The sequence below is a fragment of the Mytilus trossulus genome, chromosome 1, assembly GCF_036588685.1.
Source record: "Mytilus trossulus isolate FHL-02 chromosome 1, PNRI_Mtr1.1.1.hap1, whole genome shotgun sequence".
NCBI lineage: Eukaryota > Metazoa > Mollusca > Bivalvia > Mytilida > Mytilidae > Mytilus > Mytilus trossulus.
In genome coordinates, this window is record NC_086373.1 from 88,723,429 (window position 1) to 88,751,146 (window position 27,718).

Below are 27,718 nucleotides of genomic sequence, written 5' to 3' on the forward strand. Positions count from 1 at the left end.
TATAGTTATCACACAAAAAATCAAATCATACAGTTTGTTAGAAAACTGATGGCTGGGTAAAATATCTGAAATAAAACATGCATATTCATAAGGACAGCAGATCCACTTACGTGTGTCAAGTCCTACAACCTTGACCTTGCTGAGGTCAATAGAGGATGTGACATTAACAGTAAATGGTGACTGGGGTACAACATAACTGCCATATGTCACTTCAATTATGTGTGGCCCAACTTCAGTTGGGATAAGCTGGCCTTTGTGTATCTCCATACTTTCTTTAAGAAGGATGTTAACCTTTTTTTTACTAGGTGTTATCATGGTAACTTTGACTGGTCCGTCTGCTTTACCTACACCCTTGGTGATAACTGAAATATCTCTCTTCTCACCAAGTTTGATTGCTGGGGAAAGACATGAAAGGCAATGAGCATGCTAGACTCAATCTTCTATTCAAATCACTTTTAATTGGAAATTGATTTTAGAATATCAGAAAATTGATACCCAGTATTCACAGCATATCAAAAACTTAACCCCATTTTATCACAAATGAAGGAATACTTCATCAAAAGCCCCATTCAATATAATCAAACATAACTTACGTGTATCAAGTCCAACAACCTTGACCTTGCTGAGGTCAATACTTGACTCAACATTGACCTTGATAGGACTCTTAGGAATTTCTGAATTGGCAAAGAAGACAGAGACAGTGTATGTTCCTGGGCTTGATGGAGTGTATTCTATCTTGAAGGTACCATCTTGGTTGTCAATGGTGTTGACAGGTACATCTTTACCCTGGGCATCAGTCAAGGCAATAGCAATATCACCTAGAAACAAACGTTTTTATTTCACTCATATTGTGTAGTAAAATAAAAATCATCTAGACAAAACAAGTTATTTATGGAAAATAAAATTGAAAACTTAGCCAACATTCTTACAACAACAACAAAAATATCTTCATAATTGTTTCAAATGTCTGACTCTAAAATGATTAGACCATCCAATCAGAAAGAAAATTCCGAACTATTTGAATTAAAATAAAGATACTTCTGTATAAAAATCTCCTTTTCCTTTTTTAATATTAAAAAAGATGCTCCGCAGGGTGCAGCTTTATACGACCGCAGAGGAAACTTAATAATTGGATATACTAAAACTTTGTTGCTTTAGAAAGTTTTCATACCTTTTGACAAACATATTTTTTCTTTAAATTTAATTTAAACTATAGAAAGTACAAATCTTGAGGAAAAACAACAAAAATCCATTACTAGTTAATGATTGGAAAGTTTTGATTCAAATGTAAAATTATTTCTGTGAACATAAAAAGTTCAACAGAAATTACCAAAGAAAGACAACTCTTGTCATTTAAGTTAGATAACTCACCAGGTCCTGCTAATTTACAATCAACAATAAAGTAGGTTGTTTTGAATGTCTTGACACCTTTCTCTACACCTGGTCCATATACCTTAACATTAGCTGGGTTACTCACTTCTCCAACATTTACCTGAAACAAATTTCAAATTAAATTATCATCAAATTATCACTTTGTTTTTATTTTAAAATCGTTTGAAGAAATATTAAAACAGTAAGCACTTTGTTTAAACAAAAACAAAACAAGCGCGGTAGGCAGAGCAATGTAATGAAGTTCAGGTCGGCAGTTATGGAACAATGACTGCGTCATTTTCCAAAAAAGAATTCTCCAAAAAGGTCAAACAAAAATAAAGAAGCATCAAAACACATCACTTGTATAAATTAATTCATTCAATTTGCCTGACTAAAAAAAATAGCAACTATTTGAAAGTCAACATATTTTTAGGAAAAAAATACTATAATACAATTGTGATCCCTGAATTGATTTTCTACTCACTCTGAATGGACTGTTAGGAATTTGTACACCACCCCATGTGATTGTGACAGTGTGTTTGGACATCTTCTTTGGCATGTATTTACATGTGTATGTTCCATTCTTCTTGTCAACAACTTCAACAGTAACTGGTTTGTGTTGATCATCTTCACATACAATCTTTAGTGCAGCTTTTCCAGCTTTACGTGCATCTACTGTAAATTCTGCCCATTTGTTTACTGTGACACCTGTCTTGGCTAAACCTGGACCCTCTGCAGTTACCTGAAGGTCAAAATATTAAAGCATTAAAAAAGGAAAAATTATGAAAGATTGGAAAACTCTTTTCTTATAAAAATGTGTTAATCATCTTTTGAAAGCTCACAAAACCCCTTTCTCTTTAAAAAAAAACCTTAAACATTCTAATCAATTAAATTCTATCCATTTGAAATGTTTGTGAGCACTAAGGGGGACAAGATTAACAAATATGTTAAGACAAGTGTGATTTCACCAATGTTAACAGATTTTACATATATTTTACCTTTGAAGCATCAAAAGCATTTGTAGCTGGTGTAATTTCAGCCATGTATGGAGATTCTGGTATATCCTCCTCGTTACACAAGATATGGATGGCATATTCCCCTGGACTTGTGGGATAGTAAGTAACATCAGCCGATCCATCTCCATTATCTTTACAATCAATCTTAGCTTCTGATGGTCCCTCAATTGAGAATCCTAGTAAAAACATTAACATTACCTTTAATTACATCCTTAGCCAACATTCTTACAACAACAACAAAAATATCTTCATAATTGTTTCAAATGTCTGACTCTAAAATGATAAGACCATCCAATCAGAAAGAAAATTCCCAACTATTTGAATTAAAATAAAGATACTTCTGGAAAAAAATCTCCTTTTCCTTTTTTAATGTTAGAAAAGATTATTTTCATCCTAAAAGAAAAAAATATTTAACGATTTATTATATATTTACCTAGCGCTCCAACCTCTCCATTGGTCTCTACAGTAAATCTAGCTGGTTGGTTACATACTCCTCCTGTTAGACCTGGACCATAGGCCCTAATCTTACTGGTCTTTGTTGGACCTACGTCAACCTTAAATGGACTTTTGGTGATATGTTCACCTCCAAATGTAATGTTGATGATATATTGGCCTTGTTTTATTGGCATGTATGAGCATTCCCAAACTCCTTCCTCAGTTTTGGATTTTTGTGGAATACATTTGACTTCTATACCACCTGTGGTTAAAAGAATTTTCAGATTAATGTGAAGTAATTTTCTAGAAATTTTTGACTTATTAATTTCACATTTAACTCTTTTTTGTATTTGTAGACAAGAGCTTAACATAAATATTTTTGGATGAATTTGGATCATCATTATCAAAACTTATTATATGAAAGAGTTGCCACCACTGAAACTTGGTGAGTAAATTAACAAAATAACTAAATGAAAGGACTGTTTTAACAACCACAAAGCTTTTTCCAGATCAAATTAATGAAATATGCCAAATCAACAAGTTCCCTTTTAAAATATTCAATGTCAAATAGTGACATAATGTCCTCAGACTTTTCATTTCACCCATTATGAAAATCTAAATAGAAATATTTACCTGGACCAATGATCTGAACTTTGACCTCAGCATTTCCAGCTCCTTTAGTGTGTATTTTGAATGGAGCATTGTCCTTGACCCTAACTCCTCTTGGTTGGATACCACGTCCGGTTGCATAACACATTTTAGCATTTGATGCTGAAAAATTGTATATTTGTTAAGTATATTTTCATTTCTAGATGGAATTATACAGTGTACAGTAATAGATTCTATATATATGTAATAATTAGTCTGTTCTTGTAAACTGTAAAAGATCAAACGGTGATAAAAAAAACTAAAAGCAATGCACTTAAGTACACAATTACATCATTTTTTTGTCTGGCAAATGCCCTTATCAAATTCATCAATTGAAAGCAGATTGTAAAAATATTCAAAAACATTGATAGTTAAACTGCAAATAATTTCTGTATGCTAAAACAATCTAAACTAGGATCTGCCACACATTTTCTCTAGATTTAAATTTTCCCTTTTGCAGCTTGAGGTCTATTCCCTTTTACATGATGTTTCCTTGTATCTTAGAAACTGTGAGTATCCTTGTTCCCCATTACTCTACTAAAGAAAGAGTTATCTCCCTGTAGAACAGGTATTGATCATAAAACAAATATCAACAGTACTATTTATTTTTCATTTCTTAAATCTTAGATGAGTTTTCATTTTTTTGATTATATAACAACTTAATACAAGTTATAACCTTGTCCTAAAAACTATATATTCAATTAACCAAAATGGTCAATAAGCACAAGATTTGACCTTTGTTTAAACAGAATAGAGTGCTATATCCAGGGCAAAGTTCGGATGGATCTCGAGTTCTGACTAGAGTTCCATGTGAACGGTAAATAATTTGAAGAGAAAGGTCTCTAGATTACCAGAAGTACAAGGCCCCTACTCTGAATATGTTTACATTCAAATTTGATTAGATGGACATCATAAAATCTGGGATGTCAAGTCGATCTCTAGGAACCCTGCCACAACCTAGGGCTCGAGTGTTAATGGCGGGAAAGCCTATATCCAATCATAACAGATGTTATATATGACCATGTCAATCCCATCTACTCTAGATATCCATCCGAACTTGGCCCAGCAAGTTATATAATGTTGTATTTACCTGCTCCTACACCCACACCAAATGGAGACTTAGGAATCTGTTGTCCAGCAAAGTAAACATTGACAGAATGTAAACCAGTTTCCAAAGCCACATATTCTACAAGGTAAATTCCCTCCTTCTCTTTACCAGGGGCCAGGTTGATGCTTGGACGAATGGTGTCTTTACGACCATGTGGATCAAGAATAACAACGTCCACATTTCCTTTGCCGGCTTCTGCAAGTAAAAAAAAAATCTCAAAACTCAAACAATGGTCAAACAATATATTTATTAAATCTTTCAAAAACCAAGAAAGAAAAGTATCACCAAATGAAATCTTGAGTCATGCTAACTTTTCATACATTGGTGTAATGCAGATCAAGAATACTTTGTTTTATGCATTGACCGTATGTTGGAAATTAATAAAATTAGGTAATAAATCTAATGCGGTTATAAATAATAAATTCCATACAAAAGTAAGACTAGCATCTGCAACCTAAATTATGTATCTAGCTATCATTTAATCAAATATATTCTAACTTTCACTTTTAAGTTTACTTTTAAAATCTTAAAGAAAGAAATGTGTCCTGCGATCATCTTTTTATAACTTTACTTTTAACACTTCTATAAATTTATCATATAATATCCATTGTAATTCAATTGGAAAATTAAGATTTTTCCTATTGCCACAAATTGCAACATTTCTTAATATATATTGAAAATCTAGTATAATAAGTAGACTAAACCCCACATCTTACTGTATACATTGTAATATATATAAACAAATGCACAAGTGAAATATAAATCCTAAAAGAAGAAAGATATAAAGTATGATATATGTGAATGAAATGAAGTATGAAATGGAATGTTCTTTGTATTGAATCCAGTTGAAAAGGCCAGTGTCATTCCAGGCTAAAAGCCAGATCTTCAGTGGAAAAGATTACTCAAAATGAATTGCATGAAGCAAAACATTTCAGACAATTTGCATCCTTTTTCTTTGAAACATCGTCAGTTTATTGAAAAATTTAATTGAAGTAAACAAGTAATGAGAGAACATGACAGATCAAAACTATCAAACTTAACACACAAAATGTTTTTATGTTTTTTGCTTAAAATAAAGTCTTGACAAAAAGTTCAACTAACAGGTTGAAGGTGGTGTCATGTTGGGCACAGGTGCTTATATTAATCATGTAAATACAAATAAATGTACATCCAAATAAATTTTCCAAATTGTACGATTTCCATAAAATATGGAAAAGAGAGATGTTACAACAGAGGACTGCGGTGGTTAACGAAGTTCATGTGAATGACTTACCACATTAACATTACTTGACATATAGAATGGCTGCATGACAGAGACAGACAAGGACAAGACATGGTATGTGCAAAACAAACGTTATCAAGACAGACAAAAAATTTGTAAGGGTTCCGCGGAACCCAGTGTCTCGCCTATTTTTGCTGTAAATCGCTGGCTCAACAACAATGAGGAAAAAAATCAATAAAAATATTCTTCTTGTTACTATTTTATGATTGTAAGAAAATCTAAGTTCATTTAAAAGTAAATTACAGAAAAAAATGAGTAATCTTTTTACAAACTTTACTTCTGGATACAATCTTATGATCATAAATAAGCTTCTGTCCAAGGTTGGTACAAACCCAGGATAGTTTAAAAAAGTTATTTAAATTTTAAAAACTTTAACCACAGAGTGAATGTAATGGTTCCCCTCAGAAAAACTAAGTCCATTTAAAAGTAAAATGTGGAAAAAATGGATTTATTTATTTACAAAATTTACTTCTGGATACTATCTTATGATCATAAACAAGCTTCTGTCCAAGTTTGGTACAAACCCAGGATAGATTAAGAAAGTTATTAAAGTTCTAAAAACTTTAACCACAGAGTGAATGTAATGTTTCCCCGTAGAAAAAACTAAGTCCATTTATAAGTAAAATACGGAAAAAATGGAATTTTATTTTTACAAAATTTACTTCTGGATATTATCTTATGATCATAAACAAGCTTCTGTCCAAGTTTGGTACAAACCCAGGATAGTTTGAGAAAGTTATTAAAATTCTAAAAACTTTAACCACAGAGTGAATGTTGTGTTTCCCTGCAGAAAAAACTAAGTCCATTTATAGTAAAATACGGAAAAAATGGAATTTTATTTTTAAAAATTTTACTTCTGGATACTATCTTATGATCATAAACAAGCTTCTGTCAAAGTTTGGTAGAAATCCAGTATAGTTTAAGAAAGTTATTAAAATTTAAAAAACTTTAACCACAGAGTGAATATTTGTTGACGCCGCCGACGACACCGACGACGACGGAATGTAGGATCGCTTAGTCTCGCTTTTTCGACTAAAGTCGAAGGCTCGACAAAAATATCTCACTTAAGGATTGGATATTTATCAAAATAGGATAAAGTTCTTCCAATGAATCTCTTTTTTAAGATTTTGTTAAAAGAATGAAAATTCTTCAGACTAAAATTTATGAACACTTATTAAAACAAACCACAGACACTGTGAAAAAAGTGAGACATAGAAAATATAAGATGAATATAGAATTTCTGTAAGGTTCTTTTACTAGTTTGTGTTTGCACTGACTGCTATATATATCAGATATTCATAATACAGGATGTGTAAAAAGCCTTTTATAAATAATGCAAAAAAATTTCTTTTGATGTTTATTTTAACACAAATCAAAGCCAAAGTTAACTATCCATTACAAATCAACAGCTAAAAGCATAAAGTTCAAATATTTTCATTATCAATGATCTTGAAAAAATAAAGCACTTATAGTGGTATTGAACGTATTTACCTTGAATTTACAGAACACTTTATTCTGTCAAAAAGTATTTAAATAACACTGTATTTTTTAAAGCCAAATAAAATATTTTCTATTTTTTCTCATAGTTTGTCCAATTGCTTTTTTTTTAATCAAAATACTTCAACCTATTGATTTAGGAAATATTTTTACTTTTAACTAGAAATCTTGCAACTTTCATCCAGTTTTTTAAATATTTTTGAAAAAAAAATGTTAAGAAAGCCATTGAAGTATTATCATAAGCAAAACATTGAGCATTGCTTTGTAGAGAATCCAAACAATGAAACTAGTAAAAGAACTGTATCCTCCACCATATATCTGTGCAGAGTGAAGCATAAAGCTTAGTGAATGATATGCATGGATTAAGGTAGAAACAAATGGAATGAAGAAGGAAAGAATAGGTCTCCTCGATGTACTCACCCTTTTTAGGTATTGGCGCTCCAGAATCTATTAAATTAATTTAGGAAAGCAAGGGTGTTATAATTAAAACTCCAACCATTTAATAAATTATAACTTCCCATACAGATTTTTCCAGGGAACTCATATTTATAGTAGTAACTAAGGTCTTTTTTCAAAAATTCCCTGGAAAAATCTTGTACACCAAAACAAAACATTATGAAGCATAAAATATATATAGATGTTGGAACAGCATATGGAGATATATGTAAGTTCATGAACACTCAATCTACCACTGGAGAAATTTGAAGTCTTATTCTACTAATAATTAAACAACATAATGACGTTCAAGTTAGTACACTAATCAAACACTTTTAAGTTATGATAAAACTGCTCAAACACAAGACTATATACTAAAAGCTTAAATTACTCTCCAAACAACAATCTATTCTAATATAATGCCATCAAAAATATCTGGTTCTCAGACATTGAAAAATAACCAATCGTATAGAGAAATTAAATGTAAAAGGACGGAACTTGAGTTGTTGATTTTCTTACAAATTTCTTTTGGGCCAAGGGGGGGACAATCTTAAAGAAAACTTTGGTAATTTACAAATAATATCGAATCTATTGACATCTTAATTCTATGCTGTGAGAAATAAAGAAAGCATCAGGTGGATCTTTACCATGAAATTGTTGGAAAAAAATACATAAATTTGATGCCATCTTAATCTGTCATCTATTTAGTATCTAAGAACCAAATAACTTATAGAACATAGAATCACTGGTATCCAATTTAAATTTAAATTTCCTGTTAAACTCTTATAAATTTATTTTTTTTGAACATTATCAATTTGCCAGTTCTACTTGAACCTTACATTCAGTAAGTGTTGCAAACCCTTACTACTAAATAAAAAAAAAAGGATGTAGAACCAAATATTATTTTGTGAAATGGCCTGTAAGCCAAAATATGTATGTGTGTTTGTGAAATGTATGTGAATTAAGAAATACCAGTAATGTATTTGAAAAATTCCCACTTTGTCAATTGGCAGTTTTACAGGAGTTTATATGAGCAGCAAATCAAAAGTTTATAGTGGCAACTTTTTCAATAAAGTACTGTTATTCCTGTTCTAATGCAATACTTGTCAACATTTTTAAATTTTTAAATATGTTGTCAGAGTGAGCAACCATTTTTTTCAATGACTGACCATACATCAGAATTGACAGCCAGCAGCATCCAATCAAGTTTCATATTGCATTAGAAAACTACTTATAAAATGATCAAATATAAAAGGGAAGGGATCTGTTCAATCAAAGCTGCTTGAAAGTAAAAATTTCATTTGCCAATAACCAAATGTAATCCAAAAACTAGAACCTAACTAAGTATAACAATTGATAACTATCAATAAAATCATCTAACATTATTTCCATGTCAATAAAAACACATTCAAAAGAGGCAAGGTTAAAACAATACATACTTTTGGTGAACACTTCAAAGTAGGTTCTCTTTGAGGCAACAACTCCAGTTTTCTCGATACCAGGTCCAGCGGCACTGACCTTTGAGGCATCACCAGCTGCTCCTTCAACTTTAACCTTGAATGGACTCTTGTTGACTTCTTTAGCACCAAATTTAATGATGACCTAGCAATACAATCACACATTTACAGTTATAAAATTTTGATGTACTAGTATTTGGTATAATTTATCATTTATATCAACATCAAAATTCCTTTCATATTTGATATGATAAACATTTTTTGTTAGGTTAATAAGTGTCCCTCTTTTTTAACCTAAATCTGTCCAAAACTCTCATTAGTAGACAAAATCAATATTTATACCCAAACTAATGTTTATAACTTATATTTTGTTTGTGATTATCTCCCTTTTTCCACTATCAATGTTTCGTTAAATTATTTTTTTTTAATCCATTTGTCAAGATAGTATTGAGAGTAAATGTCATTCCAAACCTCATACAGTTTAATCAGAGTTTGATGTAAATGATTGGAAATTTTCTGAAATGACAATACTTCATTTGGTAAAATGTAGTGTTTATTAGTGGATATAGGATTTCAAACTTATTTTTTTCAGAACAAAATAATTATGCAGATCATTGTTACCTTATATTCTCCCTCTGTGCTGGGAACATATACACAGGAGTATGTCATGTTTCTGTCTTTATTGTCAACAACTTCACACTGAAACACAAAATTATATGCTATTAGTATACGAAAACAATCAACTACCAACACTAAATTTATTTGCATGATTCAATATGATATGATTTGAAATTGATTTCATGTACATGTATACAGTATAGGTTCTCTTTTCTTTATATTTTGAATGTTGGGTATTTTGTAAAATCTTTCCTAACTGATTTTAAATTTCTATCAGCTTCTTTTTTCTTTTCATACATATAAATCTAGACTACACAAATTAAGAGACTTCACAATATTCAAAAGTCTTTAGCATATTCACCTTACCAATCAATCCTGAAATAGATAATAATTCTTTTAACTTATTTCTTTTGAAGCTATAGTGAATAAGAAGTTACCTGTTCTTTTACGCCTTTAGGATTCAATACTGTGATCTCTAAAGATCCTGATCCAGCAGAGAATGTTTCCACGGTAAATCTGGCAGGTGCTCCAACTTGGTTACCCTTGGGCTCCAGACCTGGACCATAGGCTCTGACACGGTTTGGGTTAAGTTTTGGACGGAGTGGTGCTCCTGGCTTCAGTTTAGCCTTGGGGAACTGTGCAAGATATGTCATCATGGACATCTCATCAATTTTAGGGTTGGTCATTTCATCTGGTTTAATGAGCTAAAACAAAATTATTAAGCAAATTAGTTATATTAAAAAACAAATCAATAGCACACATTTGAGATTATTCTGCAGTAGTTTCACTTTTCTTCAATTAACCATCAAATTTTGAATTTGATTACAAAAGAAAATTTTACAGTACAAGCATGTGTAGATCCAAACCTTCAGTGAGGTACATGATAAACTTTCATCAAATACCTCCTCTTCCTCTTCCTCCATTGTCCAAATCCATTGTTCCTTTTTTTTAGACTCCTGGGATTCAGCCATTTTGATTTGCTTAACAAGCACTTATCACCGAAATATTTATGTCTTTTTATGACCCTTAATAATTTAACATTATAAACTTTAAACAATCATGGTTGTTTTATATCCCTAACTGTTTGCATTGAAATTACAAAGTAACATCCAGGTAGTAGATAATAGGATAGACTGAGGTATATATATAGTGAAGAACATACTTCATAGTCACTTGTGATATGCTTTCCTGACCCTGACTACTCATCACCAATTCTACGCTGCGTGAACAATTATGCAATATTTCATATCAAGCTAGTTGATACGAATATATTGCACCTTCAACTGCAATCCAAGGAAAGAAGTATACACTCTGATCTATATGACAGAAAAATAAGGATTTGATCTTAATGGGAGAAATTAGTGTTGTATTTAAGCTGTCTATAAACATTGATTATAGGGTTTCATACCTGAGGAACATCAAGCCATTTCTCTGCAGCATCCATGGCCTCTTTGGCGTTCTTCTTGGCATTCTTGGGATCCCAGTCCTCCCAGTCTGGGCACAAACCTGAAAAAAGAAAAATAATGAATACCTATGTACAGAACTTTAACAGGCTATGGAATTCAATATTTCATATTCCAACAGGAACGTATTCATCTTCCCTAGACATGGTCAACCATTTGTTCTTTGCTCTTCACATTAACCAAGGTTGTTACTTACTCAAGACCGTCTTGTTTTTGTTACACAAAGATGGTTACATGTATGTATAGATAGGGTACATGTAATCAAATAATCAAACTCAAACATGATATATTACAGGGCTCATAAGAATTTCAGACAACAAGGCCTGCAGACCAGGATAGACATGATCTCAAAAACTCAGAGTATTTCTAAACAGTGAACCACAACCCCAAACAATACAAATCAAATCAAATGTGGCATTTGTTTTTCTTAATAGAAGCTAAATTAAAATATTCATAGTTTGTAAAAAAAAGTTAATATTGAATTCATCATCTATCTGAATGCTTCCTGAAAGAACTAATATGCAGTTTGCAATTTAATGTTTAATTGGCCCTAGGATAATGTCATTTGTATTTCCGCAAGGCCTTGATTCGTTTATTGGTTTTCATTATAAATTAAATAATTTAATATGTTTTGGTATATCATTTCAGAAGTCCTGTATCTATTTCACTCATCAAAGCCATGTTAACCCTTTTTGTTCCTATTGTTAATCCTAAAATGAACGAAACTAGCTCATGGTTAGGGTAGGATAATTGAAAGCAAGGCCAACTTGTTCAAACTAAGCTACACTATATTATTATTGTATGAAATTTGTTTGGCCTGTCTATATTTGGTACTAAGATAAAGAAGTAAAAGATGAATTCAAAACCAATGAACCATATTCAATTTTAACAAAATACCAAAAAAATGAATAATTAACATATTATACCATATTAATGTTATTTTGAAATCTGATATTTATTAATGACTCAAATTGGTGAGCTTTAGGCATATAACCTTGGTTTTTGTTGTAATACTGAAATAATTTGGCGTTGCATTTTTTATTCATTTCTCCTGGCATTTAAAGCGCAGCTGGGATGAAAATGTATTTTAAATAAATTTTAAAGTAAATTCGGTTTCTCTAACCAACTTTTTAAAAGCCTTGTTATATCTTACAAAGGTTTATGTATGTCTTGTATTATAATTGTTTATGTTCAGTGCCCCAATTGTGTATTTGATTATCATTAAAGAAAAAGTATTGTATTGTATGGTCTTATTGGGTCACACTCCCAGTTATTGTCTGCAGACATCTGGGTTGAGTTCAATATTGTAGCAGCTATGTAGCAGCTAATCTATAGCTACACGTTCAATAGTCAAAATCTATGTAGCACTATGTAGCAGATACAATATTGAACGTGGCCCTGGTTACTCAATGACAGGTATCACTGTTTTATTTTGCAATTATAATTCTATGTTAACCTACCAGGTCCAACAGCATCAACCAAAGCACCGATTGCTTTACCATTGTTCCAGTCATTGTTGAAGTTCTTGATAGGAATATCTGGTACTTTACTTTGTACCCAGTTGAGCAATCTTTGTTTGGGTGTTGGGCCTCCTTCCTGTGGTCCGGGCTCTTCGCCTTCCCACATGGGCATGGAGATTGAGTAATGTAAAATAAGGGTCCATATCAACCCAAGGATGAGCTTCAAGTTACTATCTACAATGTCTGAAGAATCTGAAAGTAAAAAATATAGCTATAAGAATATGCATTGTTAGGATGAGTTTATTTTATTTCATTGCAGTGATTATTTATTTTCAATGCACATATAATCGTGTCGAACATTCATTTCTACTTTTATGAACATGTAAATGACCTGTATACTTCAACGGCTAGGTTGGTTTGAAGAACTTAATGTGAATCATTGAAAAACACGTAAAATGCACTTGATTTTATATGATTATTATTTTAGAATAATCATAATAGCCCATCATTTCAATTACAAAACAATAATACTAGATGTTACATTAAAAGGTTAAAGTTCAAAATAGTTTAGACTGTCTATTTATTTGTCTGGTACTTGTCCAATATCAATATTTATATAATGTTTCAGCTATACCATGAGTAATTTCTCACAAAGGGAGAAAACTCTGACCACCTTCTTTAGACGTGTATATCAAGGTAATCTTGTTGACATTAATTCATATGTTAATGCACTTAATAAATGCCATATTTACAATGTGACTCAAATAGGGTTTGTTATTTGTGAAGTATTAACTTACATAATAACGGTATGATAAATTGTTTAAACCTTCCTTTTTTAAATGGCAAAAACAAAAGGCTGACAGGATTGCCTTGATGTTAGAGTCTCAGAGATTGAAGGATCCACATAGCCTTGAGGAATAGAAGGTGTTGGTTTCAAGTACTTTTTAACGTCAAATTTTAATTAACTTAAATAAACGGTATGTATCCCCTGCTGGCAGAAAATTCAGAAAAAGATAATCTGATGGACAGCAACACTTCTAATTAATTAAAAGTTGCTAGACTATAACAAGGGGACAGGGCCTTGAAATAGTCGTCAAACTTATGTTTATTTATAATAATACAGCTTTATAGAAAATATCATTGATCTATGCATCTAGATCCTATCAAACTTCCATGTCTTTTCTTTCAGGCAAGACAAAAACTGCATCATTCATTTCTATGCAATTTTCATTTCCCATCCAACTTTAAAAGTACATTCCTCTTTAAAACAACTTTCAACATCCTTAAGTCACAGACTGGTCAAATCAAATGTGTAAGATAAAATTATGAAAATGTAATGAGATGAACCATCAGGTTAAGGAAATCCTTCCCTTCCTTTACCCTGTCAAGATGGACTTATTCTAGCCTCCTTAGATTATTCTGATCTGTTTAACTTCAACTATATCAATGCTTCTCATTTTTTCATCTCTCACTTAAGTACCAATAAATCAAAGGAAAAAGCAGATGCTTTATAGTAAACAGATCAACAAAACATTGAAGTCATGATAACCCTAATCAAATGTCCATGTCAGCTTACAAGCTTCCATTCAGACAATAACCCAGCCAAGTCAGCTTACAAGCTTCCATTCAGACAATGACCCGCCATCCTTGTAAAATAGTCTGTTATCATGATGAACTGTCAGACAGAATCTCAAAGAGGTGTTGCTAAATGTTCATATTTGGTTGTCCTGGATAGTTAGCTCAATACATCTAACATATCCTCATGATTAGGAACAGCAGGAAACCAGCATTGTGTCATCTCTTATTTGACTTTTTTGTCTATTTACCATAGTGATGGGAAATAATTAAAATGTCGGGCTATGGAATTTGAAAAGAAACAGATTTATGATACTCAAGAATAAAAAATAAACATTTTGATGACCAGAAAAATTAACTTCTTGCTTATTGATGAGTCAACATAATTTCACTGTAAACGAACAAACAGCCTTGAAGTATACGCAGATTGATAAATTTTTACAAGAGGGGCCCCACTCGAGTCATGTGCCCCCCTATGCCCTCCCTCTCATAATACTCCTCTGAATAGACCACCAATAATTCCTACTAATAAATTATTTTGATGGTCAACCATTATTTCAACGTTAGAAAAATACACCATCTTTATCAATCTATCAATAAAATAAGGAAAACTTTGTACTCAGCTAAACATCTGCTATAAAATTCCACTCTTTTTCAGGAAGATTTTTTAAATATTTGAGAAAAAACATTATCTGAAATAACCCTTGGTAATCAGTTATGTCAATAAAAATCAAGTTTTATCATAACTCCTACACTTGAGTACATAAATAAATGTTGATTGTAATACTTTTTAGACAAGTACAAATTCCTGCAGACTTATTATATTTTAATGTAATGTATCATATCTTATCTATATTACCGGTACCTGTAAATTAATTTTACATCTTAATTTTCACCCACCCCCACTTTCTATATGAGCCAAATATTTGCATATTATTATTAATGCAGACAAACGTCATAATATTTAGGTATTCGGTTTATGAGTAAGACATGTTTTGTTTGATATCTTATGTGTACACACTTTTACACCTACTAATTAAATATCTCAACAAATTGAGCATTTCCTTAAATGTGTAACTGATACGGAATTTGCTGATCTCAATTAACTTATCATCAACTATTTGCACGGAAGTCTTTAAAGAATGTATATTAAATTGCTATTTACTTTTTCGTTTAGTGGGTTTAAATTACTGAAAGCAAATTTTGAAGGCTTTGTATAAACTGTTTCATTCTGCTGAAGGATATAGTCCATGCTTGTAATACAGGGTCTTAGTCAAATGTTGCCCAAAGCATTTTAAAATTACTATGGACAATACTTAAAAGTCAAGGTTTCAAGTATCCTTTATAATCACACATCACTTGTCTGTGTAAGTACCTAAATAGATTCTTTATGGCATACAATACAAAAGAAGAAGCAGATAAAATTGCATCCAAATCAAAAGGAATTTCTTGTTAAATAGGAAAATGGGATCTCCATTTTTAAAATACTAGGTTTTCTTCTCAGATTTTCTGTTAGTCTAAATAAGGGATTGTGACTGTTCAGCTCTTTGAAAAATATTACATTCCTGTTCTCAACAAGACTGATTTATTCATTCAGTTTCTGCATTTAAGTTTTTTTTTATATATTAAACTTATAATTCTAAAACTCTGCCTCATTCCACTAAAAGTTAATGTAAGCAGTTACTATTCTTTTTAAATAAGAGGTTAATGACCTAACATTTTCAAACTGAATGAATAACATTAAATGCCCTTTTCAGTATAACCATATATCTATGGTATAACTATGCAAGTTAAAGCAGTCTACATTTACATAATTTTTAATGAATGCATGTCAGATAACAATGTTGTAACCACACATGCATATGATTAATAGATGGTTAATTTTCCCACTCCCAGTCAAAATATTGTATATCTATCTAAACATGAGGTTTACGTGAGGTAGAGCACTAGACTGATTAACCTTTAAATGATGAATACCATCGGTGTGTATGTACTTTTTAAAATAAATGGTATTTTTGTTTCTTCTCTTTTTTTTGCAATAAAGTGCATATTGGCAGCATTCAGTCAACTCAGATGGGTACATGTAAGATGAACTATCATGCTGAACAGTCAGTTCGTTGTCTCTTGAAAATCTTGGCTTCCAATAATACTTGCAGAAAGTTAATGATTAACATAAGAGTAAAAATATATTATATTATCACTGATTATTATGTAAACATGGAAACTTTCCATTATTCTGATAGGTTATACACAAACAATAAACAGACATAATAAATCATCATGGATAGCAAAAAAAAACAATAATGAATAAATAAGAGGGACCAATGAGGAAAAAAGCCTAATAAATCCATATGGAAGTACTATTTATGTAACTGATGACCATATAGCATTAAGGTAGTAATGTTTTTAAATCTATGTCCACAATTACAGATAACAATTGCACAGTGAGATAGAGACTGCACAGTGAGATAGAGACATGAATCACTGCAAACAACAACTTCCAAATCCTAATTCATTTGTAAACATAACCAGTACAATAATAACACTGTTTAAATACCACTTTACTTTAAATGGACATTTAAAAATGTTAAAGGTTATAGTTCATGAAGTAGAGGGGCACAGTCAGCAGTTTGTTTTAATGTAACTGTATCTGTCTGTAACTATTTTTGTAGTTATGACAGGAGGTCACTGATTAGTAATACATTTAAGCATGTCATAATTTCTACATAGAAGTCTGCATCTGTTTTTAAAATCTGCTGAAAACAGAACTGTTTCTTGATATTCCTCTTCACTATGGTCATAAAAAAAGAAGATTATGCCCTGTAACCTCTACAATTAACTTGATACCATCAAACCTAGCTTTTATACCAAAACACATATCTTCATTACCCTCCTTCTATCCACTTTAATACTATCAAGCATAGGAACTAATGAAAAAAATCCTCATATTTACACTTTGTTCATTAAAAAGACACCCTTTTTCAGATGGAATGTGTCAAGGTATAATTTTATTATACCTTTATTCTATTAGGAATAAAATTCAAGGGGAAAAAAATACAAAATATCTCCCGCTTCGAACTTATATTATGAAGGAACTACTTCTATTTCATGATAGAACAACTGGTACATATAAAAACTTTTTCATTTATGTCTAAGTTAAGTTGGAGATTGTACTTTAATAGAGTTGTGGAATAGATAATTGTATGTGTTTAACACCACTTTCAACACTATAGGTGGTAGTTGGTTTTTATTGGTGGAGGAAGCCAGAGTGATTCACATATATTCTGCAGGAAAAACTGACAATCCTAAGCAATTCTAATTAGATTTGAAAGCACTTAAGCCTTGCCAGGGGTTCAAACTCACAACTTAAATGTTGAAAGGCTTCTGAAACAGTAGATGAACAAACTACCTAGACTATTTAGGCCCCCTTCTTGAGTAGAAATCAATGATGAAGGTACAAAAGTGAGCTTTTGCACAAACAATATATGTAGGTTGTAATCCTATATGTAGCATGAGCAAATAAAAAAAGAACACATGTTCCATGCACTGATAAATAGTTTATAGCCTGAAATTTGTCATGCTGAGGAATTCCTTTGGTAAAAACAGCTCTACATGTTCTTTCAAATTAACATTCAGGATATTTGTAGTTTAAAATGACCTTCAGTAACACCCAACTTAATTTAATTACATCTGAGAGAAGAGATTCAACTAATTAATATATGCTAGTTAAAAAACGTATGAAGTGAAATAAAAAGAAATTATATTGAAAGGTAAAAAATTGCATTTTCTCATGTTTTAGCAAACCTCAGCCCATAAATTACTAGTACACAACAGAGTACCTATATAAAAGGGAACAACTACGGTTGGTGCATTCCTTCCTGAGTTTTATCAAGTGCAGCATACATTCTTAAGACATCTTCCTATCATCACTCTGTATGAATCCAGAGCTATCAAAATTGTATCTCAAAGAGAAGTACATATGGGCGAGAGTTAAATAAACATAGCAGAAATGCTTATTAAGATTGTTTTAGTAACAATGAAAATGGAAACACCTTGTAAACTAAGTACCTCACACTGGCTTCAACTCTAAAAATACAACTAGACCAATCTGTGTGGATATACATAGGTCAATGCAAATATTTGGAAGATACAATGTAGCTATTTACCATAGCTAAAATGTGGTTGTATCGGAGATAACCCAAATTACAACACCAGATCCTTCTTTTTGAAAGATGAGAAACAATAATCTCCTTGTACTCTGACACCAAAAACGGAAATAAAAATATATGTCGATCAAGTATGAAATTTAAACAGGTTTCTTAAACTTAAAACAAGAACAGTCTAGTCATTATTGGTTCCCAATGATCATGATAGAGATGAAAGTTGTAGTTTAATTGACAAAACTAGCCTCATTAGACAGACAACCCAAATGATAAACTAGATACATCACAGGAAATCTTGCAAGACAGTAAACCCATTATATTTCAATAGTCTATGTCTAAGGAAACTGATCATGAATATTCCAAACTTTATTACATATATATATATATATATATATAACAAATTTTTAGGCTTTTCAAACTATTGTCTTGACCATACCTAATGAGGAGGTTTATGATACTAGAAACAGGAGTTGTCAAACTTTTACTTTCAATGATTACTAGTAGTTGGTTCTGTTCAGCTATTAGTGCATGTACGCTTGAATGTCTTAACCTTGGTAACTATCATTTTTAATTAAATCCCAGCAAGTAGTAGATGATGTTAGCATGTCATCATTATCTTTAAGGAGAATGTATTATTTGATACTGGAAATTTCACATCCATCCATCATCCATCTATATATCTATCAAACACTTATATTATCAATGAACCCAGTTCTATCCAATGAGTTCATTTTAAGGCAAATAAGTCAACTCATCCCTCTAAAAAAAAATTGTCAAACTGATTTAGACAAGGTTAACTTCAACCTTATTTTTTGGGGGACTGATCATAAAATCTGCTGTTTATATTTTAGGTTTGGAAACAGAATTATTGTACATCGGCTTATGGCATCATTTGTCATATGAAAATAGGACTAATTTGGTACCTCACCTATTTTTTCCACTTCAAGTGACCATTTGGAATAAATCAGTGATTATAAGACAGCACTAGGTTTGGTTCTTTCATTTGTATAAAGGCCTATCATTTACATAAAATAGAACACAAATACGTCTTACTTCTTATCAATGTAATAATAAGATTTATCCTCAGTTTAACCAGCCTTTAGAATGTTGGTAGACAAGTTAAAAATAATTCTGTCTGAGACTTAATAGTTACAGAAATAGCTGAAATGGTAAAACTATAGCTTGTTCTAACAGAACCTGGAACAATGTCCCAAATATTGTAAATTCAATCATTAAATCTGTCTGTATATTACTGTGAAATATAAAATTAAACCTCTGAAATTATCTCCAAAAGATCTTTTTTTAACATAATCCTTTTGAGTAAACAAACTGATAAAAAATTCATTTAAGTTTACAAATCTAGGTTTCCACATGCCATTTATATTTCAAAAATCTAGGTGGAGCTTTTTAAGTTCACATGATTTATCTGTTTGGATATACTTGAAACTTTATGTATGCAGAAGAATTTAACAGAACGCCTCCATATGGCATAACTAAAATATAAAATAGTGAAATTTCAGGTCACTTAACTTTCGAAAATACCATTATTCTAAAAAGAAATTGTTTTTATCAACTGATTTTGGTTCGTTAAAATATAGGTTATATATCTAACTGTAGATTAAATCAGAAGAAAACTGAATGATAATCACTTTCCCATTTTCTTAAAGCTGCTTGATCATCAGTTTTTGCAATACAAGTTGTACATCAAGCATATCAAAATAGTGCTTTTGGGGATTCAGACAAATTGTGAGGAAATGTGTATCAACAACTACGTAATAATGCTGAAATGAATGATTCTGTAGTGTATTTATTGATGTAATATTCTCCAGCAAATCAGATGCCTGTTTTTGTAAAGGAATGCTCTGACTGCTTGAAACAAAACCATCCAAATCCAAGGAGAAAAACATGCAAACATAAGAGAGATCTGGTTCCCTGCCAAGTCTCAAGGTCGTACGCAGTCTTTCCTTAGTGATGCATCAGCTCATCTATAACAATGTATATTTCAGTAATTTGGTTAATAGTAAGTATACACACACATATCCATTATGTGTTGACATAACCACTTGTTACACCTTACTGAGTCCAGAATACAATTACCATTTGTTTAGTCTAACATGAAATATACTGTGATATATCCCGTTCATTGAACTTATTTTCATCTCATTTATTAAACATGGTACACAACCTATGCTGGAACATTCATCTTCAGTCTCAATTTTTTTTAAAGGGGTCATTATATGCTCCATCTGGTATTCTCCTTTTGTGTAGAGTACTGGGGCTTAATTTGTCTATCTGTACTTTTTCTTTGGGTCATTTGATGTTTTATGTCCATCAGATTTAGATTTTGAGTTTTTTTTAAAGATTGTGATGTAAAAACTCCAAAAAAGATATATATTTTTGGGGGTCCCAACCCCCTTTTCGAAGAATCCATCACATTGAAGCTTTATATCAAATACATCTTGTGTTAAGGAAGACAGATTACAAAACTGTCTAAGTTAGAGGGATACCCATTAACAAAATAATTGGCCTATTGCAGCATGCAACATTATCCTGAGTCAATATGTGAATTGGATTAAATTCTCTGACAGAACATGACAAACAAACACCATCAATAAAGATCATGTTATATTTCTTGTATCTATTGGGTGGGCTCTTGTATTACAAATTATTTCCTGCACCATCCAGTCATGTTACAACATTTTATAGCTTGTAAATCAACCATAACACAAATGTAAACTGCAGAATTTAAAAACAAGATTAGCTAGTTGGGTTTGGTCCTTCAAGCAATTATATCCACCTTTTTTCCCCTACAATACCCTAATTCTGTGACAGTATCTCTCCTTCTATCATATGTCATCCTATAAAGACTGATAAAGACAGATTAATCGTTAGAAGGATTAATAAATCCCGATCAAATGTCAGAAACCTGCTCCAATAATGTAGGTGATTATGTAGATTATATCCAAGCTACCCGACTGTTATTATGGGATGTAGTCTATATATAGGGGAACATTTTATTATATCTTATTCATTCAGTTTCTGCCAAATTTGGTCATTATATGCATGGGTAGACACGAGAAATGAAGTGTTTCATATTTCAATGTTATACTAGTTATAACATCAATCTGTGATTCACTACATAGATGGCAAGTTTTATTTCACAAATCTCACTAACAAATTACATACACTTCAATATGATGGTATAGGTTTATTCTTATTCTTAAATTCTTATAGGTTTAAAGATTTTGTCACAAATGTCAAATAAATATGTTAGAATATCAAATATCTTTTAGAATGTATAACATGTGTCTTGGGTACAAAAATGGTAAAAAAATAAGCTGTTAAAGTCTCAATGTCAAACCAGTATGACCTGTAGGCCTGAGGTATGTTTGTTTTATACAAGGCATAATCAAATCAAAGTAATTAGCTGAAAACAAGGGCCATCAAACACACAAAAAGCATTGTGGTAGACCTTCCAATCCCAGTTCTTGTGAAGGATTAAAAATCTAAGAATTGAAAAAAACAAGAACATTTTTAAACACTAAAGTTGTTGCCAAAAAAAGCTATGTGCCAATATTGAAACTAAACTGTTTCAAGGTGAAAGACAACCATCATGTAATTGATAAAATGTCAAGATTTGCTGGTTTCTGCACCAATGATCCTAGACAGGAGCCACAGGGCTATTTATCTGCCACAGGTATGGAAAGTATTAGGACTGAATGTTACAAATTCATTTATGACATTTTTTCATTTATATTCATATTACATGTACATCTATGTATGATTGATAATACGAAATGACGTCTTTAATAACAATGTTTCTGAGGCAAGCAGGTTTTTTACCAGTAAATGTCGTTGGTACAGATTAAAAGTGATTAATGCTAACAATTACCTTTCAGACTTGAAATATTCAAACTATTGTATGGCAATGAGGGATTGTGGATGGAAGAAAATAATTTCAATAATCAGGTTTTTTTTAGAACTGAGTCTTACCATTGAAAGGTGTCACAGACCCCTTTACTCAAATAAATAATCTAAATGATCCCACAGTCTTAAAGTGCTGATATAAGCACTTTAAAATTCTGTAACCAGATATTCCTATAAGTAATCTTCTTAAAGCTCCTCAATTATAAAAGTATTGATATAACTGACCAAGACACTTAAGTCCACTTGTCATGGATAGAGAAATGGTCTATACAAATAAGTTAGAAGTGAAATAAGGTGAAGTTGTCTATTAATGGGAGTGTTTGATTAGCCACCTGTCATACATGTATGTAACTTCCTCAACATTTATGGCGGATACATAACTTTCTTAGATTCAAAGTATACAGTCTGAAGTGAAACTAAGATATTAAAAGGCAGCTAGACTATTCCAACTGTGCAGTCTTATTATGGTATTAAAGTAAAAGTTATATAATTTCAAACAGATTTAGGTGTCGATTAAAATACTTTGAGTCCCACTGTGATATGATGGATTTTTTTCTATTCAATCACAGATACCAAAATATTTAACGAAGACTTTAAACGATATAATTTTTTCTTATAGGACTTTTTACTACACAGGTCAAAGTACAACATTCATAAAAACACATCCAGGTATACTCCCTATGAGCTTAAAATTTAAAAACTACTCAGGTATAAAGTTGATTTTATCTTGACCTGTCTCTCCTAGCCCTCAAAATTTGTCATTTTTTAAGTTTAAAAAAAAAAAGTTGACATGTAAGCTAGGAGAAAAGTTAAAGTGTTCATTTAGAGTATGTATGACAAAATCTTCCAACCCTTCAGACCAAGCTTGACCACCAATTCTTACTGGGAAGTCCACTCCAGAATGCTAGAATTTGATGGTTTGCCCTGTCAGCATTATTGCCAGAATTGGTTTTGACAGATCAGTGTTGTACCTAGATTTATACCAGATGGTATTTTATTATTCTTTATACACTGTAATTAATTACTGTATAGTTTATAAATAATGTAACAAATCAACACAGGAATGATCGATGTGCTCTCCAAGGATAACACCTAACACTGTACATAGCTTCCAATCTACATTGAAGGCTCAGAAAAAGACCTATAAGTTCTAATTCCAAAATAAATGTGGCTACTGGGAAAGTCAGGTTACTAAAGTCACTTCAAAGTTACTAATTTGAGTATTTAGGGTACAAAAATACATGTAATATCAAACTAAACCAATGTATACATGTAGGTATTACTTGACAAAAATATCTGAAATTTTGCTGATCTACACAAACGATACTGGTAATAAGATCTTGCCAAAGTTCTGTGTCTATTTCTGTCATTGTATTTATACATGTGCACATTGATGCATTGCAATGTCATCATTCTACAAGAGAACACCTAATCATTCCAAGTTCTACGTCACTTTCCCAATTAGTACCAGGTAAATGAAGGAAGAAGCAATATATTGGTTAGTGCACCATTTGTCTAATATGACAGCTTGATAAATACATACATGTACATGTAGATGCTGACTACTAGTCCTCAAAGCATGTTAAAAAGGGGGGGGATCACAAAGAATACTCAATAACTGATACTGATAATCTCAGGTAGATCAAAAGGGATCAAGGAAGAAAATAACTAACACCTTATCCGCAATAAAAAGAAAATTATAGTTTTCCCTGACTGCATGTCACAAGTTAACCCGACAACACTTTTTAAAACTATTATGTATTAGAATTTTAAATCATTTTAACTTTTACTGCTAAAAGCAAATATTTTGAATAAACCAACAAAACATTATTTTTATTAAAGATCTGAGGTCTGATGTCAGACTAAGTTTTACTTTTTACACATGTATACACAGAAAAACTTTAATACTGAAACACCTTTTTATATATTCTAGATATTAAACCTGTCAGAGTGATCAACAGATCAGATTTGTATGAATACACTAATTCTAATTTATGAATTGAAACCATTGTGGTAACAAATAAAATGTATCATAAATCTAATGCACAAAGTACCAAATTATTGATTAGAGAAAGTATCTATGTCAGTATTTTATTTAACTTGAAAAGTTACTTTGTTTGAAAATTATTACAATAATGTTTTAGTCTAGTATTAAAAGTAACTTTGTCTGAAAATTATGACACTAGTATTTTAATTTATAGTACAAGAAGTTACTATGTATGAATATTATGACAATAGTGTTTTTAAGTGTAAAATCAAAAGTTATCATGTTTAAATATTATTACAAAAGTGTTTTAGACTATCACATTTATAAATGATTCAATATTATGTAAAAAGTGTACAAAGTGTTAGATTATTTTCAGATAGAGTTATTAATGTCAGTGACATAAAATGAAGGACTATCTATTTTCTTACACAACTGGGGGTCTAATTCAAACTAAATCAGCATTTAAAAGTAATAAGAGGTAGTAATATAGCTGTCTTTATGAGTTTTAAACAGGCCATCAAACAGCTCTTTATTGTTAAATAATAGTATTTTATGACAGTGACCAGATCACTAAATGACAGGCTACCTCACACTTAACTCTGTCAGTAAATCCATTCACAGGATACATGTAATACCTACAAATGTACCATCCCTAATGGCTATATTTTCCCACCACAGATGTTTACACACATAATTTGTCAATTAAGGTTACAGTTCAAAGAAACTCCGTGATATGTAACATGAATGTCTAGATATTAAAATAATAAGAGAAATTGACTGGATTGATGTTTCTTTCTAGCAGTCCACTGACATGCATTGAAAAGATGTAACCTATCTTTGATGTATTGTTTAGTAGAGCCTATACTTTATACACTTTATATCTATAAATCTTCATAAAACACTGGATATTGAAGTATTGTCATGTGCACTTCCTGTTGTTATCCATAACAGAATTGACTATCCTGCATGATATACATGTACAACAATAAAATCTTTATATCAGGGGAGAAGGGTGTGTTTTTCTTAAAATGGGAACTTAGTTTTGATAGTTTTGACCAGAAAGATGATAAAAAAAGATTAAAACTTAACTAAATATTACAAAATAAGTTGATTCTCCTGCAGTATATAATGTTAAAACTGACAGTTTGTGTCTGACCAAATGAAACAACTGTGTCTTCAATAGATCTATGGGCCATCATATTCTACCATTTAAAATTTATTTGTGGCAACGAAAATGTAAAAGGAATCTGATTACTATTGATGTATTTTATAACAAAAATACTATATAGTAAGCAAAGTTAAGATGTTAGACATGTGATATTGCTATACAATAGGTGATTCTTACCCTTTGCATTATTCCACAAAATGGCCAGATCTATTTACTTGAATGAGACCATATATGATATTAAACCTTTCATTGAAAAATGAGCTATTTGATATACTTTAAACATCTTGATTTTTAACTAAATCAGTCATGAGAAAACAAATGTTCATTCATGGAATGAATTGAAGAAGATGGGAAGTTCAATCTTAACAGATACAATGTATTCAGGTGCACTGCATTAAAAGGAAAGGACATACTATCTTTTTAAATTTTTATATTTAATTCAATTGCTTGAGGGTTTCTTCATCCTAAATGATTTTTCTTATGAAAACATGAAAAAAGAATGCTTACTAAGATAATATTTCATCAACATACTGAATTTAGTGAAAATAATTTAATTCTTGAACGCAACTGAATTTTTGCTTGAACCTAAAAATTACTAATAGACATCAAATTTTATTAGCAGTGTGTATACACCCACCTTAAGGGTCATGGAGGAATTTACTTGTCACACTGATCTAAAATTGAAGGGCACAGGTAATTTATGTCCTGTTACCTGAAACAGAAACTGGTTGGGGATCACTTTCAAACTTTAATTAAATTCTTTTAACTGCTGGTTCCTTTTCAATTTTAAATCTCAAAACAAATAAAGTAAAGTCCATAAATAGGAAATAAAGGCTTTTTTATCAGCAGTGGAGGCAGACAAAATCAGTAAAATAATATTATGCCTTAACCTTATATTTTGCTATGACCTAAAGATTGTAAATTGCAAACCTTGCAAAAATGTTGTGCATTTTCAATATGATAATATTCTTTTATCATGTTTATTTGAGCAATAATGTATAATGTATGAGTTATTGACACACCTATATGACCCACTTCAATCTGCATTTAACACTTTCACAGCAAATTGTAACCTGGTAAACCTATGAATAATTCATACACCGTTGCACCTTTGAGCTATTTACATGTTTACAAGTAATACACTCTGTGTATCTCTGGAGATAACTGCATATTAGTTAATTTTCAGCTTTTTTGGTTATTAAATAACATAAAAAAAAGATTTTTTTATAACAGTGTAGTGAATAGATTGTTGTGTATTGAGTATACATGTATAAACAATTATAACGTCATGACATGTTTACAGGTAAAAACCCACGTGTGTGTCATTAAGTTAATAATAACATTGTTAATAATTGTCCCTTAAAATATTATTTTGTCAGAATAATTGGTGTTTGAAGGTGGGCCAAACAGGTGTACAAATCTTAGTTTCACTTTGACTGTCATGATTCAATACACATCATCAATACAGGTGTGTCATGATAAATACCGGTTTACCGGCAAACATCAAAATTGTAAACAAAATATACATGCGATTGTCTTACCTATATTCACAATTCTTATCCCTTCATCTCTCTCGAGGAACTCCAAAACCCTGGTGACATTTTCAAGTTTTTGGGTCCTGAAGTTGGGACGTCTGTTGACATGCTTAAATTTTTTGCCGGATAAAACTTCAATTAATGCAACTAATCTTAATCCATCTGAAAAGTCATTTTCAAGATCTGTTATTGTTTTATTTACTGTTTTTAAATGTTCATTTGCCCATCTTGTGAAGGTATTCTTTTGAATTAATTTCCACTGTGCGTCGTCTGCGAGATCTCTCTCTGTCAAAGGCATCTCCTCGTCCTCGTCCTCGTCGTAATATTGTGCCTCGCTTTCAGCCATGGTTGATTTATATAGGTGTTTTACGCTCGAATGGTTTTAAAATGAATAATTCAAAAAGTTGAGGTGGGCGCTGAATTTGGACGCTCCTGTTCGGTCCTTCAGCACAAAATGCTGGTCTTGATCACTTCTGATTGACCTGAAAAGTAAACAAAATTAATAATTTGTATTGTTTTGAACTAGGAAATGTCCACTCATATCTAAGGAATGCGAAAACGTGAAAATGTACT

General features: G+C 31.3%; 1 protein-coding gene across 19 annotated transcripts in view; it reads right to left on the reverse strand.

Annotated features, from left to right (window-relative positions):
* The window catches only part of LOC134688781 (filamin-A-like), a 69,750-nt gene that overhangs the window by 36,399 nt on the left and 5,633 nt on the right, over positions 1 to 27,718 (reverse strand). For 11 of the 19 annotated variants that reach the window (XM_063549457.1, XM_063549472.1, XM_063549464.1 and 8 more), the window contains exons 2-16: positions 27,152 to 27,627; positions 12,791 to 13,042; positions 11,276 to 11,373; positions 10,305 to 10,571; positions 9,871 to 9,948; positions 9,232 to 9,394; positions 7,778 to 7,804; positions 4,561 to 4,773; positions 3,456 to 3,593; positions 2,821 to 3,084; positions 2,370 to 2,563; positions 1,856 to 2,113; positions 1,372 to 1,492; positions 594 to 818; positions 111 to 395 (exon numbers count right to left, since the gene is read on the reverse strand). In XM_063549457.1, the coding sequence (XP_063405527.1) occupies positions 111 to 395; positions 594 to 818; positions 1,372 to 1,492; positions 1,856 to 2,113; positions 2,370 to 2,563; positions 2,821 to 3,084; positions 3,456 to 3,593; positions 4,561 to 4,773; positions 7,778 to 7,804; positions 9,232 to 9,394; positions 9,871 to 9,948; positions 10,305 to 10,571; positions 11,276 to 11,373; positions 12,791 to 13,042; positions 27,152 to 27,491 (2,923 nt within the window). In that variant the 5' untranslated portion in view covers positions 27,492 to 27,627. The remainder of the gene's footprint in view (positions 1 to 110; positions 396 to 593; positions 819 to 1,371; positions 1,493 to 1,855; positions 2,114 to 2,369; positions 2,564 to 2,820; positions 3,085 to 3,455; positions 3,594 to 4,560; positions 4,774 to 7,777; positions 7,805 to 9,231; positions 9,395 to 9,870; positions 9,949 to 10,304; positions 10,572 to 11,275; positions 11,374 to 12,790; positions 13,043 to 27,151; positions 27,628 to 27,718) is intronic. The other 8 variants (XM_063549470.1, XM_063549465.1, XM_063549475.1 and 5 more) reach the window with 3 other exon arrangements.